At 34.0% G+C, this 17914-nt stretch overlaps 1 protein-coding gene across 1 annotated transcript in view; it reads left to right on the forward strand.

The window, feature by feature from the left end:
- The window catches only part of MRPS9 (mitochondrial ribosomal protein S9), a 33715-nt gene that overhangs the window by 8872 nt on the left and 6929 nt on the right, over positions 1-17914 (forward strand). The window contains exons 3-7 of the mRNA XM_059466229.1: positions 6389-6451; positions 6541-6571; positions 8793-8872; positions 14994-15076; positions 17833-17908. Of these exons, the coding sequence (XP_059322212.1) occupies positions 6389-6451; positions 6541-6571; positions 8793-8872; positions 14994-15076; positions 17833-17908 (333 nt within the window). The remainder of the gene's footprint in view (positions 1-6388; positions 6452-6540; positions 6572-8792; positions 8873-14993; positions 15077-17832; positions 17909-17914) is intronic.

Raw genomic sequence — 17914 nt, forward strand, 5'->3', positions numbered from 1 at the left:
ACAACGTTAACTAAGCTCCACCATTAGTAAAAGCAGATTCATTCTGGAAATTAGCTTTTACAAATGCAGTGCAGGTGACAAGTACGGGACTGCTTTGCAGACTGCTTCTGAAATGATGGAGAAGTGGGGCCAAAAGAGTAGTTTTGCTTGGTGATACCAAGTATCTGTGATTTGATTTCTTTATATTCCATCAGGTGTTGGGAAGTAATTAGAGTGTGTAATAGTGTCTGCTATGCATAATTAAATTTCTGTTATAAAAATATAAAAGCTCCTTAAGCACTGGCAGGAGAATTACCAAGCTTTACATTTTGAACAGCAGTAATTCTTTCTGATGAGTGCTTATATACCTCCATGTCTTCTGCTGTTAATCAGTCTTTGCAGTGTATTTCAAAAGTAGACATCCTAGGATTCCAGTCCTTCACTGGAGTTTTAGGTAGAGTTTAATAAAAGCTAAACCTTCTGAAGTTTTAAAAAAGGAAAATAAGTTGACTTACTTGCTAATCCTCGGATGTTGTGCAAGCAGAATTGCCTCTTACTGATACTTTCATTTAGGAATGAAAAGTTAAGCTGTGCATTACAACAGTATTTCTGGAGGAGAAAAAAAATCCAGCAAATTGATATATAACTCTGCACAAGTCTACCAATTGCTTTTTAATTGGTATTATAGACCTCACTCTGAAGCTAGAATGTTTTATTCTCCTATGTGTGAATATGTGCTATGAAGTTTTTCTAATTGATTTGCTTTGCCCATTCCATTTGATGTATCATTTTTCACAATATTTCATAATTTGTGCTCATTTCTAATGAACAGAGTCGTTAGGACAGGCATGTCTAAGTACAACTGACAGCTAACATTAGGTGCCAGATGCAGTTTATAAAGCTATGTAGAACTGCAGAGAACAGTTTAAATAAATTAGCACCTGTACATTAGTCTCACTTGCTGGTAATTTATAAGCGAATCAGTAGAGATGACATTTAGGTAAGTCATTGATCAAGTTAACAGCTGCATACCCACTGCCCAGCTGGGATACCTAATTAATAGAGATTGCAGTCCTGACCTAGTGCTTTTCCCTGTTTGAGTCTGTAATCCTTTTATTTTGTGATTTAACTTCTAACTTACAGTTGTGGTAAACAGCCCACAGCCATTTTCCACTGTCAGTTCTGTGATATTCCACTTTAAAGCCCAGGAATCTAAGTAAGATTAATACAAGAAGAGTGTCTTAAGCTTCATGACCTATTTATATGCCAGTATTTTTATTATTCATTTTTATGCAGTCTCTAAATGCTCTCTCAGATACCAGCTCATCATAAAGGAATACTCTTTCCCTGTAAGAGTTAGTAAAACTCAAAAGCTAAACATCTGCATTCATTTTTGCTTGTTGTCTGTCTTATAATCTAATAGATTGTTGTCAAGCAGATGGAATCATTTGAACATAAAATATATGTTTTCCTCTACTAGCATTTATACTGTTGGAAAAATACCAGTAAGATAGTTAACTGTGAAAATGTTAATGTTGAAAAACTTAATTCCTCATCAGGTTTCTTTTAAAAAAATAAGGCTTATTTCATGAAAAATTGCTTGTATCCAGTTGCTTTTAAAGGTGACTTGGCACATCTAATTTCTAAATAATGTTCAAATTTTAGCAACACAGAGTATTAGAAATGAGTGAATATTGGCAAATGTGAAATGTCAGAAATGTTATTCAGAACAAAATGTGTTTCTGAACTGCCTGTTGTCTGCAAGAAGAATGTCTTGTCCAGCATTGTCCTTACAATAAATAATAGATTTTGGATTTATTTAAATAGTTGAAGCTAGAATGCTTTTTTCAAATATTTTAAATTTTTTTTCCCAGTGGAAGCAAACTCTGCATCAGTGTTTTTTTTTTTTACTTCTGCATCAATCTGAGCTGATGACTGCTGGATTTTTTTTTTTACTCTTTCTAATACTGTTTCATATTTTGAAAAAATGGAATTAAGATAGAAATAAAGACTTTCAACACATTTTTTGGGATTATTTCTCTGCAAGCTCATGACAAGATATTAATTTTCATTTTGAAAGTGATTACATAGTATAAAAATAATGTAATATTAAAAAGGTGGGGTTTTTCATATAATGACTGTGGATTGTTTTGCTTGATTTGTTTTTTTTTTTCAAGTGATAGAGTTAAAATGGTATGTCACTTTGGATTTGAAACTTCTTTCTGTGCAAGCTAGAATTTAGCTGTAGATGAACAGTGGTGGGGGTGGTTTCAATAAAATTTAGTAGTTAGTTGTTAGAAGAGAGGTGTGTTTTGAAATATAAGCTTTGTTTGTCACTTTTTTGGGGGGGCAGGGGGGCGTTGTGGTTTGTTTTGTTCTTAACCTTTTCTATCCTGTTAAATAAAAAAGAAATATTTCAGAATTCAGAATTAACATTTTGTGTCCCATTTTTGTTTCATTCATTCCTGGGTTTACCCTAGATATTCTGGATTTTGCATGCTGAAAACTGCTAAAGAATACTGCTAGTGTGGTTAGAAGGAAAACAGCTGTTCCAGAAAACATCTCGGTCTAAGAGGTGATGAAGTACAGTGACTAAATGATGTGATTCAAGAGGCACAGTTTAAGAAGGGAAGTGGCTCTCTTATGATCAAGTTGAGGAGTAGAAGCTGAAACAGCTTTTGCTCAGGTGTTTCATTAAAATGTTATGGCATAAAGTGTCACTTCTCACTTCAGTGTTTTGATGATTAAAATTTCGTGTATATTTAAAAAGGAATGAGCTGGATTCTTGAGCCTGCTGCCAAAAAGGGTGCTGCTGCAAAGGAGCCCCAGGGTAGAGGTAGTGTTTGTTTGGTTTTTCAAATTTTTTTTTTCTTCTTTCCTTTTCCCTAAAATACCTTTTTTCACTGGATGTTACTTAGATAACTATCTTTACACATGTTTTGAGCAATGGGAATTAGTGGAATGTTTTTTGTTTGAGCTTCAATAAGAACAGGCAAGATCAATTGAAGAACTGAACTGTTGAAGTCGCCTATCCCAATATGACTCAGTCAACTCTATTTGAATTAAAGTATTGAATTCTTAGTTTCTCAAGACATTGGGAAGTAAAAAGCAAAAGAAAAAGTAACTCTGACTGACCCAGCTGAATTTATTTGATTCAGAGTTAGTCTCTGACAAATGAGAAAATGAGCAAACAACTTCTTGGCTTGTAGGGAGGTGGTAGGAGGGGAAGAACGATCAGCAGTCAGGATGTGCAACATCCACAGGGAGGAGGAAGGGTGAGGATGTGGCAGGTACACTGAATTTACACGACATACCCATGCAGGGCTGGACAGATTATTTAATTAATTTGTTTTGTGTGTTTGAGGGAATGCCAGAATTTTGGGTTTCTCTGGTTTTGGGCTTTTTTCTTAATTGGGATGGAAGGTTGTACTTGTTATTCCAACTGGCTTGAATTCAAACCTAAAGCTGCAAGTGAAAGACATTTTCATCCTGAGAGCAGTATGTTGACTCTTCTGGTCTCTCAATAAATGATGATATAACAAGATTTCTTCTAGTTTGGTACAGGAAAGTTAAGTTTATCAACTGTACAGTTTAAGGAATGTCAGACGTAAACTACCTTGTTGCTAATGTGTTCATTATGATCTGCTGCTTTTAAAGGTGTGAGTACTGGGTATTTTCCTCTTCTCTGTGTGGATCAACAGTGAAATTCAAAAACAAAGATTTTCTTTAATCTGGAGTTCAAGTCCAAATAATTCCAAAAAAAAGGCTATGAGCCAGGACCCTTGAGGTGAAAACCACTTCTGGAATGGGAAACTGCAGTTAAATGTAAAGATTTCTTGGGAACTTTACTGCTGGCATTTACACCTTGATTATGAAGTCTTAAGAGGGACATTCACCTGCTTTTTCTGTTCAGGAAAATGCAACTAACATGCAGTTAATTCTCTATGGAATTTTGGTTTGAGACCTAGAGATTCATGAAAGGAAACCTACGTTCCATATCTGAAGACATTTTAAAAAGATTTCAGGAAAATAATTTCATGGTTATGTGCTTCAGCTGCAGTTTGGAGAGACTAATTCTGATGTAATTCCTCACATTGATCCGCCATCTTTTTATACTGCTAGTACAGGGCTTTTTTAAAAGACTTTTCTACAAAAATGAAACATTTGCATAGACAAAATCAGCTTCTGTAGATGGAGCTCCCAAGAGGCAGTCTGACATTCTATGTAGTTGGTAAAGCACAGCCTGAGAACCCAGCTATGTAAAAGTAAGTAGAAAATTCTGAATAAAGCTGAACTGAAGTCTGTTGCATTCCCAGATAGTTCATTCTTGACTACTTTTCCATAAAAAGAGAGGTCAGGAAGACTATTTATTTCCATTTTGCAACAACAAAAAAATAAGCTTATAAAATGAGCCATTCTTCTTTGGTTGGTTGTTGTGTGGAGATATGAGAGTAGATGCTAGGATTTCTTAATACAGGATGTGTTCATGCTGTAGTGTGAAAGACATGAGTATACACTTAGCAATAAAATAAACTTTCCAAGAAGTAGAAGGTCTCAGATGGCAGCTACTTTTTTCATTGTAAATGTTAACTTGTTATGTTTGGCATTTATTAAGATGTGATAGTTACAGTAACTGTTTTGGCTGAGATTCCTGAAATGCTTGTATAAAGATTATGTCTTAAATACACACACAGTCAGTCTCAGGACCCTGTAATAATTTCTATTAATATATTATATAAGGTGTTGGTTTAACATCATTTGGCTCACAGTAGATTTCTCTCTTGTCATCATAATTAATCCCCATTTGTTCATAAATAGGTGTTCACCTACTGTGTGTATGCATAAAATGCCCATTGACTAACAAATGGGAATACAGTAGTCACTAAGAGAAACAAAATTACCATTTTATAAAATCAAGTTAAGCCTTTTGTTTGCTTCAGAATTCTGAAAATTTCTGTTCAGAATGCCAGTAGGGGATTAATGAAAGTAATAGGTTAGGTCTTTTTACACTCCATGCATATTAAATCTGTTGAAGCACTGACAAAGCACTCCAAGTCTATGGAAAAAATTATCAGCAAGTAATAGCCCTAAGGTAGCCTAGCTAACAAAGAGCCGTTCTTCTTGAGAGAAGATTTTAACCTCAGATTTTATTGTAATTCTACTTTTCTGTACTGTCTAATGGAAATATAAATGAGACCACTGCCAGAAGGGTTTATTTGGTTGGTCCATTTTACTGTGCAAGCACAATATTTCTGTCTGAAGCTCTGCTACCCACTGTCTGAAGTTGGCTACACTTGCCAGACTCTTACATCTGGGAGCTTTTGGTGGCTAGCTTTTTCTGGTTTGTTTTTAGAAACAAATTAAAATAAACAGCTCTGATAAATCCATGTTTTTGCATTATTAAATTATGGTTTAGTTACATTGAAGAGGGAGAGTAAGATGATATTAAGCAGAAATGTGTGTCATTGGGCTTAACTTTGTAAGGTGCTTTGCCTTAAATTTTGGCCAGAATGGTTTGGAGTATTGGTATACTAACTTCATTTGTTGTAGGCAAATAATGCTCATTTTATATATCACATAAATACTGGTAAATATTAAGTCAAAATTCAGTATGTACCTTGTACTTAGTGAAAACAGTAAACAATGAGTGTGATGAATATCATGTATTTTTCTAAAGTGTTTTGTCAAACCGTCAGGTATCTAAGGGAAAAAGAAAAAAGATGTCACTTGAGTCTTTCTTCTCTGGGCAGTTAGTTCAAGTTCAGCAAAGATTTTAGTGATTCACAGTTGTTTCCAAATGCAGTGATCAGTGAAATGCTTATTTAGGCTATGTAAAGTAGCTATTACTGGCACAACAAACATGGCTTTTTAGACTTGAGGAAACTATGACTGGAAATTGTAGAAAGTGGGATTCCAAATGTTTAAAATTTGGCTTTTTCCTGTTGCCTTAAATAAAATTTCTATGCTTGGTCTGTCAGTAGGCACTGTTAGGAAGCACTGATATTTTCAGAAATATAAATAAATAAGTGTTGTGATTGTGATGGAAGTCACAGCACTTGAAATTTTACTGGAAAATCATTGTGTATAAAGGGGGTCTTTGCACTTGAGTAGTTCAGATAAGTTATGATAAGTGCGTTCTATAAAAACTAAATTTGGCAGAAGAAAGTTCACTCATTCTATTGCAGTAGCATACAGCCTTCAGAATGAGGTTTTACCTCTGAGGATTCCAGAAGAAATTATCTGCTTTTCTTTTCAGCACATCACATATGTGTCATATTTTCTTACTGATTTGGTTGCCTGCTGTACAAAAATTATGCTATTTTTTGCATAAGAAGATGCATAAGAAATGTTTTTGATGATGCTTTTGTGGGAAAAAAGTCACATACAAGATCTTTCTTCTTCTTTTCAGAAAGCCATTGCCTATCTCTTTCCCTCTGGCTTATTTGACAAACGAGCCAGACCTCTGATGAAGGTAGGATTTTTTGTTGCATTTCTGAATATCTGTAGCATGTTACTTTGAGTAACTTTTCCCTTTTGCTGATATTTTTCATTTATTTACAGCATCCTACTGAAGTTTTTCCAGAGCAGAGAAGTAAGTGTTCTTAGATACTTTCTTTATTATTTCTAAGTATTAGGATTGTTGCATATGTAGAATGTCTTATTTTTGTGGATTGGCTCTTTTCCCTGTATTCCTAATGACTACTAAAACATGAGCAGTAAAAGTCTATTCTGATATTCTGTGGTTTAGGATAAAAATTATCAGTGTATTCCAGAGTACCACTGATCTTCTCAGAAATTGTGTTAACTGACTAAGAGAAATGTTTTTCATTGTTTAAAAATAAGCAGTAAATAGAATGATGTGTAGAATTCAGTAGCTTTTTGTCAGCGCTATCACCTCCATAAAATATTCATTAATACTGTTTTAAACCAAAAGTTTTCTTTGTAACTTTGTTGCTCTAGAAGATTAGAAATTACAGGTTTGAATTTTTTTCAAATAATAGAGTGGAACCTCTCCTAATTAGTTCTTTGACCTTAAAGTCCTAACTCTGCACGTCTGTCCATACTGTCTTTGGTCTTTCTCCTGAGACACGGTATAGAGTCCCAGATGTCAATGATATGCCAGTATGTTGGTCAGTTCACTAAAATCAACAATTTAATTTTAAATAGAACATTTGAAAGATAAGGTCAAAACCTGTTGTCTGGTTTTGACTAGTATTTGATATCAACTAGTAGCAGAGGTGTGAAATTCTACATTCACTGAGCTATCAGGTCTCAGATAAACATTTCTGATTATCATTAAAATCTTAAAATTTTCCTTCTTTCTTCCTGTTGCTGGAATAATTGATGCTTTTTTTGGGGGACTTCATGTCTTTAGAAAGCAGTCTAAACCATCCGAAATTCTGGATTTCCATCTTTCAAATGTTATCATGCCTCATTTTTCAACTTCCCTGTATTGTGAAGTAAAAAAGTAGAAAGCGAAAGGGTAGGAGAGAGTTAATCATTTAGTAGTTTTAAAATCCAAGGGCTGTTTTATGGAAGAACTAAGCTACTATTCTATATGCTTTCAGGACTAAAGCATTCTTTGAAATGCTAGCAATATCCTGAGGACTGTAAGAACAAATTAGTATGAATGTTTAGTTTTGTATTTATATCTAAAAATAACACATTCAATAAGTATCTCTTAAGGCAGCTTTGTCTTGTCTATGTATTGCGTCTTCAATAACTTTGAAGTACAAAAACTTAACTTTATATTTTGGAAAGTTTCCACAACAGTTTTTTTCAACAAAATATGGTTTCACAACTGCATACATGAAAAATCACAGTAGTAGTATATGTGGGTAGAAGTTCCCTGTATTCTTTATTTTCTGCCTAGTTTTGCATCTTTACATTCAGCTTCTGAATGTATATATATATCTTGATGTTCCAATCCAATATATACTGTGCTTATCAGACAGGTTTCTGGAGTCTTATCTTTGCCCTCAGTTTTCAGGTAGCTTTAATTAACTTCACTGGATAAAATGGCTGTGACTTTCTCTACAGTTCAATTTGTAAAAAGCTCCCAGGTTTTTATTTTTGTAGTTTTTCTTTATTTGAAAGAGATCTTTGTTATCTAAGTTTGCCTTTTTTTTCCTCCAAAGACAAAATTTGACTTTAAATAATATTTTGTAATGAATAGAACACACTGGATATTCTGAATTAATATGAAACATTTGTTTTCTTGCTTAGCCAATTATGTAAACTGTAGGATAGGTCTTTGTATTTCAATATCCCAAATTTAATAACAAAAATGAGTTCCAAACTCACCCAAGTTCTGAATATGGTTGTTGCCCACAAAAGACAAATGTACACATACTTAGTTTAGCTTAGATGTATTATAAATAAAACCCAATAAAATAAAAACCTTATTTGTTTTAGCACTGTTTTTCCAGAGCTGCTAATCTTTCACTTTTCAATGTAGATTTCAGTTGTCTCTTAGTTTGTACTTCTTTTTACACTAAAATGTATACTTCTATTTGTAATACCACCTATACAATCTTTTAGAATTGTACATGATGGATTTCCTTATGTAAAAGATTATTTACATTTATAATGTTAAATATTTTCTTCTAGTTGCAGAGGGAGATTAGCTTTAAAAAAGATTGTCTGAACTATTAGATTTCCAGGCAGATTGAACACCTGTAAAATGTCTTTGTTCTCTGATATTTAGAAAGACAGTCAGTATTATGAAAGAGGTTTCTAACTGCAGTTAGATACAAGGGATTTTTTTTTAGGGATTGTATATTGCTTTCTTGTCTAATCTTGCCTTCCATTAGAAATCCAGTGGGGAGAAGATGGCCGACCATTTCACTTCCTCTTTTACACTGGCAAGCAGTCGTATTATTCATTAATGCATGTAAGTATGTTACTTGTAATAAATAATGTCAGCTCCCAGTCAAGTGCATGTTATTCTGGAGGTGCCACCCAGGATCTCCTGGGTTTAGTTATGTTTTCACAGAAGGCCATATTATCACATCTGAAGCTACATGCAATGTATATTTTTGTGTTACAATATTCATTATTATGAACTTTTTATGTCACATTTAAGAGAACACGCTACATAATAGTTCTTCCTTTAATTTTTGTTTCATTTTACAGTTTTGACTATGGACTGGTTTTGAATAGTCTGAACACTTTCCTGTAGGCTCGAACTGTAGTTGGTAGCAAAAGATCAGTAGTGGAGAGTGCACATACAACAAAAATGCCTAGTTCTAGCAAAGTTCATTGTAGAATAAAAAATAGTTCTTTTTTTTCCTCTGTGAAGGGCAAAGCTATAGGAAATGTTATTTGTGCTGACATTTAGTGTGAAGAAAATTTGCATTTAAACTGCTTAATTGATTTTTCTAAGATGGTTCCATTCATGCAAACTTAAGGCTTTTTCTGATTAATATGGTTCCAGGAGTAAAGGATCTGCATCTTTTACCTTTATGAAAAAAGCTGTATCTAATAGGGCACCGCTAGACCCTGAGCCTTGACATGGGTTGTGAAGAAACAGACTTTTCATATCTGTGACCCTCAGTAGCACAGGCATTATCTGCATCTTTAGAAGAATCTGTGTGAAGACATTAATGTTTCTTACGTGTACTTATACATGACAAAAGCATTAATAATGCAGAAATATTTAATTGGATATTCATATCAGATTTTGTTTCCTCATAAGATAGTTTTAAGAAGTTAGTTCTGTGGTTAGTCAGTTGTCAGAAAAACAAACTTTATGGTCACAAATTCAGTGCACAGCTATACTGAGTATAGTGTTTTTATTAGAATGATCTGATATTTATTTGAGTTCTGTGTACCCAAAGGACAAAATCCCCTCTTGTCAGGTACATTTATTTCTTTGGGAGAATAAAAAACGCCCCCACTTTTTTTTTTCTTTCTTTTTTTTTGTTGCTGACCTTGGGCAAATGAGCTTCTTGCCCTGGCAGAAATGAAATGAATGATAAATGTAGAGAGTGTCTTTGCTGAGTAATGGAGCTGCAGCATAGGCTTTCCACAGAGGTTTTCTCCTGCACAGCCCGAGGCAGCCCGAGGACCCCCGCTGTTCATTTAAATAGGTATGTCAAATCTGCCTCGAAACGCCGCTGGTTTGATCTGTGGTAATATTTGTGAAGGTTCCATATGGACTTGAGCCCCCTGCAGTGCTAAGAAATAATGTACAACGCTTCATGGTGCAGACGCAAATTTTCTCTGAAAAGGGATGCAATGCTGCGTTTTAGCTGTCGGAGAGGATGATGGAGCTGACGCGCTAGGCCTGTCAACTTGTTACACGGATGGGTTGCACACAGCAAGGCTGTGGAAAATCTGTGCCTTTTAACTTTTCTACTTAATCACGGTTGTAGCATTGCCTTTAGACTGTATGCTACATTAATTCTCTTCCTGCCTTCTGCCTTTCATCCCAAGTTTCACGGAAAAAAGTAAAGCATGCAGGTCTTGTAGAGGAGCCTTATCAAACAGCTGTCATCTGACAAGCCATTTGCATTTGTTTTGGCTGAAACAGAGCAACCCAAGGGCAAGATGTTTTGTTGCATTCCATCATAATGAAGAAATTACAAATTTTACAAGGAGCACAAGTTTATTTTTAGCTCTTCCAAGCAGTTAGCTTGCCTTGGAAATCTCTGAAAGTATAGTGCGCGTTTTGTTTCTAAGAGCGTGGCAACCACCTTCAAACAAATGGCCTCGACAAATGCATTTTTCATTAGTATAGGATACTTGAGTGTTCTTCAACTGTTTCTGAATATTTTCATTAAATAGGCTTCTTTAAATGTAAATCCATTAAGTTAGATTTAACAGGGTTTTTTCTAAGTTGGCCAAATGAAAGCCAAAATCTGCATGAAATTCCAACATTGTTTTAAGCACTTATTAAACTAATGTGTATTTAACAAAATGTGTTCCTTAGTCTCAAAGCTAATTAATTTGTCCAGAAAAGAGTTGCATATTAATACAGCCTAGTGTAAGTAATCAATCTGATTTGAAGATGTCTTTTAAATTGCTACATTAAATCTAATAAACAGGATAAACATATTATTTAGCTTAAACTTGTATGCTATTAATTACATATGCTCGTGTGGAACCTGAATTTTATTACCTGTTAGTTATATAATGGGCATAGCATTATTGTTTAGTTAGCACTTATAAAAAGTATTGTCCACTTATGAAAATAAACTATCTTTGTCTGTATTGTAATTGCCAATATACATGTTTGGCTTTCAATATGAAATGAACTATTATATTAGATATTTGTTACAGACATTATTGTTGAAGATGTCTTTTGATGATATTGTTGTTCTCCTTGTTGAATAAAGTTTAGCTGTAGGGAAAAGGACCATTTATTTTTCTTCTGATGCACAAAGAACTGTTTATTGCATGAAATGCCATTTTGCAAATATTTGATAGTGCATTTGATCATCATTTCACTTAAAAGTTTTTTGGAATAATACCATTTTTGTAATGTGCAGAACAAGACAAAATGGTATCTTCATACCATTGTGCACAGGAGAATAGTAATTCCATATAATCATGCTTGTACATTTTTTGGAAATATCAGGGCTTATGGATTGAGGTAAATACTCTAAACAACTGAGCATTTTAACTCTCAAAAATATTCCAAAACTTAAAACCATTCAAAGTGTATGCTGAACTCAAAGCACAAGAAACAAAGTAAAGTGCAAACTGAGGTAAAATGTGGGCTCTGCAGCATATCTTAACTATAATGTTGACAGAATTTTTTTTCCCCATAAAAATCTCTTTTAGGGATTCATTTGCTGATTTCTTCCCTATTTTTTAATGCAGAGTAAAATAATTTTTAATTGTTTTAAAGTTCCTTGTAGAGATCTGAAATTTGATCTCTCTATTAGAAATGGAAGTGTTTCAGTACATAGTCAATCTTGTAAAATCAGCTATTTTGATTGTGTAATAGCTGAGTTTACAAGACACACAGATGTGTACAGTCATGAATTGGACTATTGAATCCTCAAGTGATTAGTAAAATCTTCACCTGCCAGCTTTGAAAAAGCAAGTGTGTCTTCAGAAGCTTTCTTTAGCCATTGGGGAGTGAAGATTTGTCAGATAAATTATTGGGCATTACATGTGATTCCTGATTTTGCAAAGGCTCATCCACATACTTTACTTCACACGTGAGTGGTTCTTTCAGTCTGTTGGCTTTATCTCTATACAGAGATAAGATACATGCATCAATGTTTTTATTTTTTTTTTTTTTTAGTACTTCAGACCAAAATTTTATAAAGAGTTCTAAGTCCACTTTCATTGCCAGAAATATGTAGGAAATTATATTTAACATTTCTCTTATGCTTGGAATTACTTTAAAATGCTACTTTTCAATGTTGCTTGACTTCATCTCCTGAGTAAAGGGTTCTTTGTCTGAATAGACATGATTGCTGTAATTTAACCAGAACAGTTTAAAGATATAATTTTAATTCTTAAAAGTACACGTTCTTAAAACTTAAACAGGCTGTGGAGTGTTGGTGTTCTTTGGGATTACCTAGGGAGGGTCTTCAGGAAAATTTTATTGTTGCTGCTGCTCTGAACCCTTTTGTCATTGTAACTGACAATTTCTGAGGCTAGAAAGTGGTAGATCGTAACCCATATCTTATTTTATTTGCCTGTGTTTATCAATCATTTCCAAATATGAAAAAATCCTTAAGTCTTCTGACTTGTGTCATGTTACCTGAAAATTCTTGAGTTGCTGTTTAGAAGCAATTCTGACTGTAGTATGTCTCTTAAGGTCACAGCTGAGATTACTTCCAGGTGTCCTTTTTTAAGGAGCTGTGTTGAGCTCCTGTTCATGTATTTTAGCTGACCATACTAATAAATAAATATGTATGCCAGAATGCATTGGAGGAGGATGGGTGATTGTGAGGGGGCAGACAGGAGACTGCTTTTGCAGGTAGAGTGGTGACACTCTCTGCCTTTGAAGGCAAGAGGTAAGTCAAGAGTAGCGGTAAGGTGAAAAACCTCCATACACATTTATAAGACCTGATAAACCAGTATGTCAGAATTCTAAGCATCTGACACCAAAATATCATCTTTGTGCCTGGCTTGACTTCTTCCAGATGCAGACACTCACAGAGCTCACCAGATTCAATCTCTGACTGTTCCAGCTGAGCTCTCCCCAGCTTACTGAGGGACAGACACAGCCCTCCTTCCCCTTCTCTTCCTTCACTCTGTGGTCCCAAGCAGAAGCTTCCATACTCATTCTTTACCAGTACTTAACTACAGATACCTAAAAATTGCTTGGTGCAGGCACACCTCATGCTCTCTAACCCAAACTGTGTCAGCTTTAATGTATAGGCAATAATTTTTGAAGCCTAATGCTCAGCTCTGAATGAGGTTGTTAAGATTACTAGAGTGATGTTACATAAATCTTGCCCACAGTAGTAATACTCTATCCTGTTTCCTTCGAGGACTATGGTTATATTTGTGAGGTTTGGAAATACATGAAAATAGGCTTGCTGCTCTTTTATGTAATATTTCCTGTGTTTGAGGATAAATAAACTTTTTTTTAATTTGACATTTTTTCCTAGTTCCTATCTGATACAATTACCTCACGAAAGAGAAAAGATTTCTGAAAGGCTTACTGCTATAATAAATGAATTCTCATGCTGTCTCAGAAGTGAACAATTTTGTACTTCAAGATTTTTAACTGTGGAATTATTTTAAAAATATTTTGTTCTGTTGTGCCATTAAAAATGTCATCAGTGACCTGCATCAGAGACTTCAGTGAGTTGTCCCTATTTAAATGCTTTGAGTGCAGCTCAGATAACAATCTGTTCTTTGTTCATACATTTTTAGTACAAATATTTTTAGTGTATGTGCAGGTGTATTTTATATTAGTGAAAAAATCAGCTTGAACAGTAGGTGTTTATAACTAAGCAAGGGGCTTCTATTTTTTGGTTATTTTTAAGCTGTTGCAGATATTTCACTGCATCCTGTTATAAATCCCAGTTTTATGTCAAGAACTAATATTTTATTAGTTAATAGCTCACAGCACAGTGATATCTCATGTTTCTTTCTTTACTGGTTATTTTTAAGTAATACAAATAAAAATCCCCAAACTATTGTTGCTTTTCCCCATTAATTCTTACTCTTGTTTCTCTGTAGTATTTGCTAAAATTCATATTAGTACAGTATAGTAAAGTGACTATAAGCTTTCTATTTCACTCCTAAATGAAAGTAAATTATTTTGCATAGAAGTACTCAGTTGTAGTACAACTGTCCTGTTGTTTCAATATAATTTATAATTATTTCTTCAAATAATCCTATTTACCTTTGCATTTGGATCGTTGTTATAATTAAGAGTATTAGAGGTTATATTTAGAACAAGTAGTCTTTATAAGTTCTGAACTGAAAAAAAAACCCCTAAAATCACTGTCAGGCCATTTTTTGAAAATAATAATATAGCTAAGAATTTTGAGAAAGTTATTTAAAAATACTGAAAATTCAGAGTAGGTCCATCTGCACAGTTGAAAGAACAGAAATGCTTACTGTGATAAATGTGCAACTTTTGATCCATGTAGACATGCCAGAGTAAGAAGTTGTGACTGATACAGACCACCAGTAAATCTGACACTTCTACATGTACAAAAATCCTAACTAAATGAAATTAAATACATCTTAAACCTTGTCAATATTTTGAGGAAGTCAAACCAAAATGTGAATACACTGATGAAATTATTGTGCAGTATGTTTTGGAGTTGCATTCATTATACAAATGTAGTTGTCTTTCTGTATACAGCTGAGATTTTTTTTTACAAGCTTTTGTAAGAAGACAAAAATTGCAGAATTCAAAATCAGTCATTTTGAACTGCACGTGATTTTTTTTTCAGAGCTCTGCTTGTTTTCTGACCTCTGTATTTTAAGTGTTTGAAAAGTAAAACCATTTAAACATGTGTTTTAAGTAGCAAAATTTAAATATTAAATGAAAAAAATCTATTTAAATACTTCTTCCATATGCATTTAAGGAAACATATGAAAAATTTCTGAATGTTCAGAAACATCAAGACCAACTGACAGCTCAAGACCTTCCTCTTCAGAAGGAAAAAAGGTAAGCTTCCAATTGGAATGAATATTGGTAGTAGTTTTCTTAATGTGCTTTCATATTCTGTTTTGGCACTTCTGGTAGTTCCCCACGCTACCTGCCTTCTTTTCCTCAAACACATTTTCAGGCTTTTTCTCTATTCCTTGTGTAAGGAATAGAAGGTAATAGAAATTACCATATTTGTATGGTAATTTCATGTTGAAAAGTTTTACCAGATATGTGTGGAGCACTCACTTCTCATTGTTAGAGTAGAGAAATCCCATCTATTTCTCTTACTCTTTAAACTCTCTCTGTGCTTTTTTTTCTTTGCTTTGTAAAAGTTCTGAAGTGTGATTTGAAAATAAACAGAAAATATCCAGAATTCTATGTTTCTGTACAAAACATGTCTATTCATATATATGAATGTTTTAGATATATATAAAACATAAATTCTGTATGAATTTTTCTAATTATGTCTTTTATTAAAGCATTTTGAAAAAAGGAGGTAAACTTTTTATAAAAAAGCATGGGCTTTTAAAGAACCAACTACATTGTTCCTGCTTTTAAAATCTCAAGATCTAAGGCTGAGCTCTTTAATAGTCCTTAATTACAGTTCTTGAGTATTTTAGCTTACCAATATTTATATTTAAGAGTCTCAAAATACTTAATTTCACTATTTTTCTTCTAATGGCTTTGAACAGAAATCATCAAAACCTAGTAATTTTGGAAAAGCTCATTTGGCTGGATTTCTTTAATTATTACCACTACTAGTGAATGAATTTAGTGTCTGTTTTTTTCTGTTTAACTTCCCTAGTATGCACAGCAAGCTCTTCATCTAGTTAGCCACTGGACAGAAAAGCTCCATGTCAACCAGAAGCTATGGGAAATCTACATTTGTTGGTTTCTAGGTGTATCCAACCAGGATATGCTTTTAGGTGCTGTTTGCTCCTCTTACACTGTAGTCTTGATTTTTTCTGAGATTTCTTGCAAGGATTTTAAATTAGAAAATTAAGTTAAGCAAGTGTTTAAAAGAAATGGCTGCAGCTAGGAAGTTTTGGTTTAGGCATTTACTGCTTTACTGTATAGTTATTTTTCCCAGTCCCAAGTTGTTTTTATCTTTGTTCTTGCTGTGTATTTTCTAGCCAGATTTATGCATTGCTCCAGGAGCACATGGTGTTGGTTTGTCACTTCTTCATTTCAGCCATTTGTTATTTATGTTAGGAAGAGAAAGGATTAATTTGCTGAGATTATTTCAATTTCTTAAATAACAGAAGTTCATGTTTCTTCATGATATAAATAGCATTCTGTGACCCACAAAATGTTTTATTATAGATTTGTGTTAGGTTCTGAGCAGACAAGAAAACAAATGAATTTAGTTTTTTGCTGCATGCTGCTGAAAAATAGCCTGACTCTTCACAGAGCTCAGCCAGTGGATTTACTGATGTGAAAAACTACCTAAAGCTAGTCAGAGATGAAAGGTTTTTTCCCTGTTAGGTTTGTAAAGCTCAGAGTATTTAAAGAATTTTTGATACTTACTTCTCACACTGGATATGGTACTTCCTCTGAGATTAGTCTGGATAGGATAATTTATCTCCTAAGTATAGGTAGAGGGTTAGTGGGAAGGGCTGGTTTTTTTGTCTGAGAGGCATGGAGTTAGGGGTTTGGTTTAGGGTTTTTTTCCCAGAAAATAATCTATTGTGAATCCATTCTGTAATATTAACTGTAGGGTTAGGACCTGATCTGAACTACTTCAAGTTTATAGCTTTTCACGTGCAAGAAATTTTTTCCAGCTTTAGTGGAAGTAGCAAGTAACAGTATGTAAATGTAAGTATATACCTATATATACTAGGTCAGGATTGGAAGCGTTTTAAAATCATTGTTAAAATCTGCATTGTTTCTAAATAATCCTTTCTCACGTCCTGACTCAGAAAAGCATTAATATGCATGCTTGAGAAGTAGTACTCCTTAAAAACACCTTCAGAAGGAGTGTTTTACTGAATCACAGCTTCCTTCATGCTGCTGAAAACACTGTTTCTAAAAAACCCGAGGAGTTTAAGAAGCTAGTTACGTATTTGCTTTAAATTTACCTGGTAATGTTGGTATGTATTTTTATGGCTGTTTAGTTGGTCACTTCATATCATATATATTTCAAAGATCTACTTCAAGGTTTTTCTTTGCCTTAGCATCTCTCCTGTATGAGGCTGTTATCTTAGAAATTTCTGCTTTTGCTGCCATCAGTGCAGTCACTGTGCTGAGCAGCTCAAGATTACACAGTAGATAGAACACAGGGTGTCACTGCTACGTTAGTACTTTGACTATGCTTACTGCTAGTGCTGCTCTTTATATTGATCAGAAAAGTGAAGACCAGTGGCAAAAGAATTTGATTTTAACATTCTGCCTTTGATTTTGCTCTGTGCTGCTAGTATACCAAATTTTTCCTGGCAGCAGGCTTTTAAAAGTAAGTCGTAAGCTGGAGGGAAGATCACTTCCTATTACAGTATTACTCTAACTCAATCTCTGACTTCAATAATATGAATAATGCATAGCTGATACTCATAATGGTCAAGTGGTTAATTCAATACATGAAGTTACCACACCTTTCAAAAGGCAAATCTTTTAAAATTAACGTAGGCCTTCTCATGTTTACTATAGGAATGTGATCTGCATTCATTTGTAATGAAAAATGTATTTCTGAACAAAGATTGACTGTATGTGTGGTCTTTTGTGATGTAACTCTATTGCATGGTTAATTAAAAGAAGAATATATGTGATATTTTAAACAGAAACCTGGCTGGCAGCAGATGGCTGACTAAGATTGAATTGGAAGAAATGTTGTTAGAAAAAGTGTCAGATAATGATGTAAGT

This window comes from Ammospiza nelsoni, chromosome 2 (assembly GCF_027579445.1).
Source record: "Ammospiza nelsoni isolate bAmmNel1 chromosome 2, bAmmNel1.pri, whole genome shotgun sequence".
Classification (NCBI taxonomy): Eukaryota; Metazoa; Chordata; class Aves; order Passeriformes; family Passerellidae; genus Ammospiza; species Ammospiza nelsoni.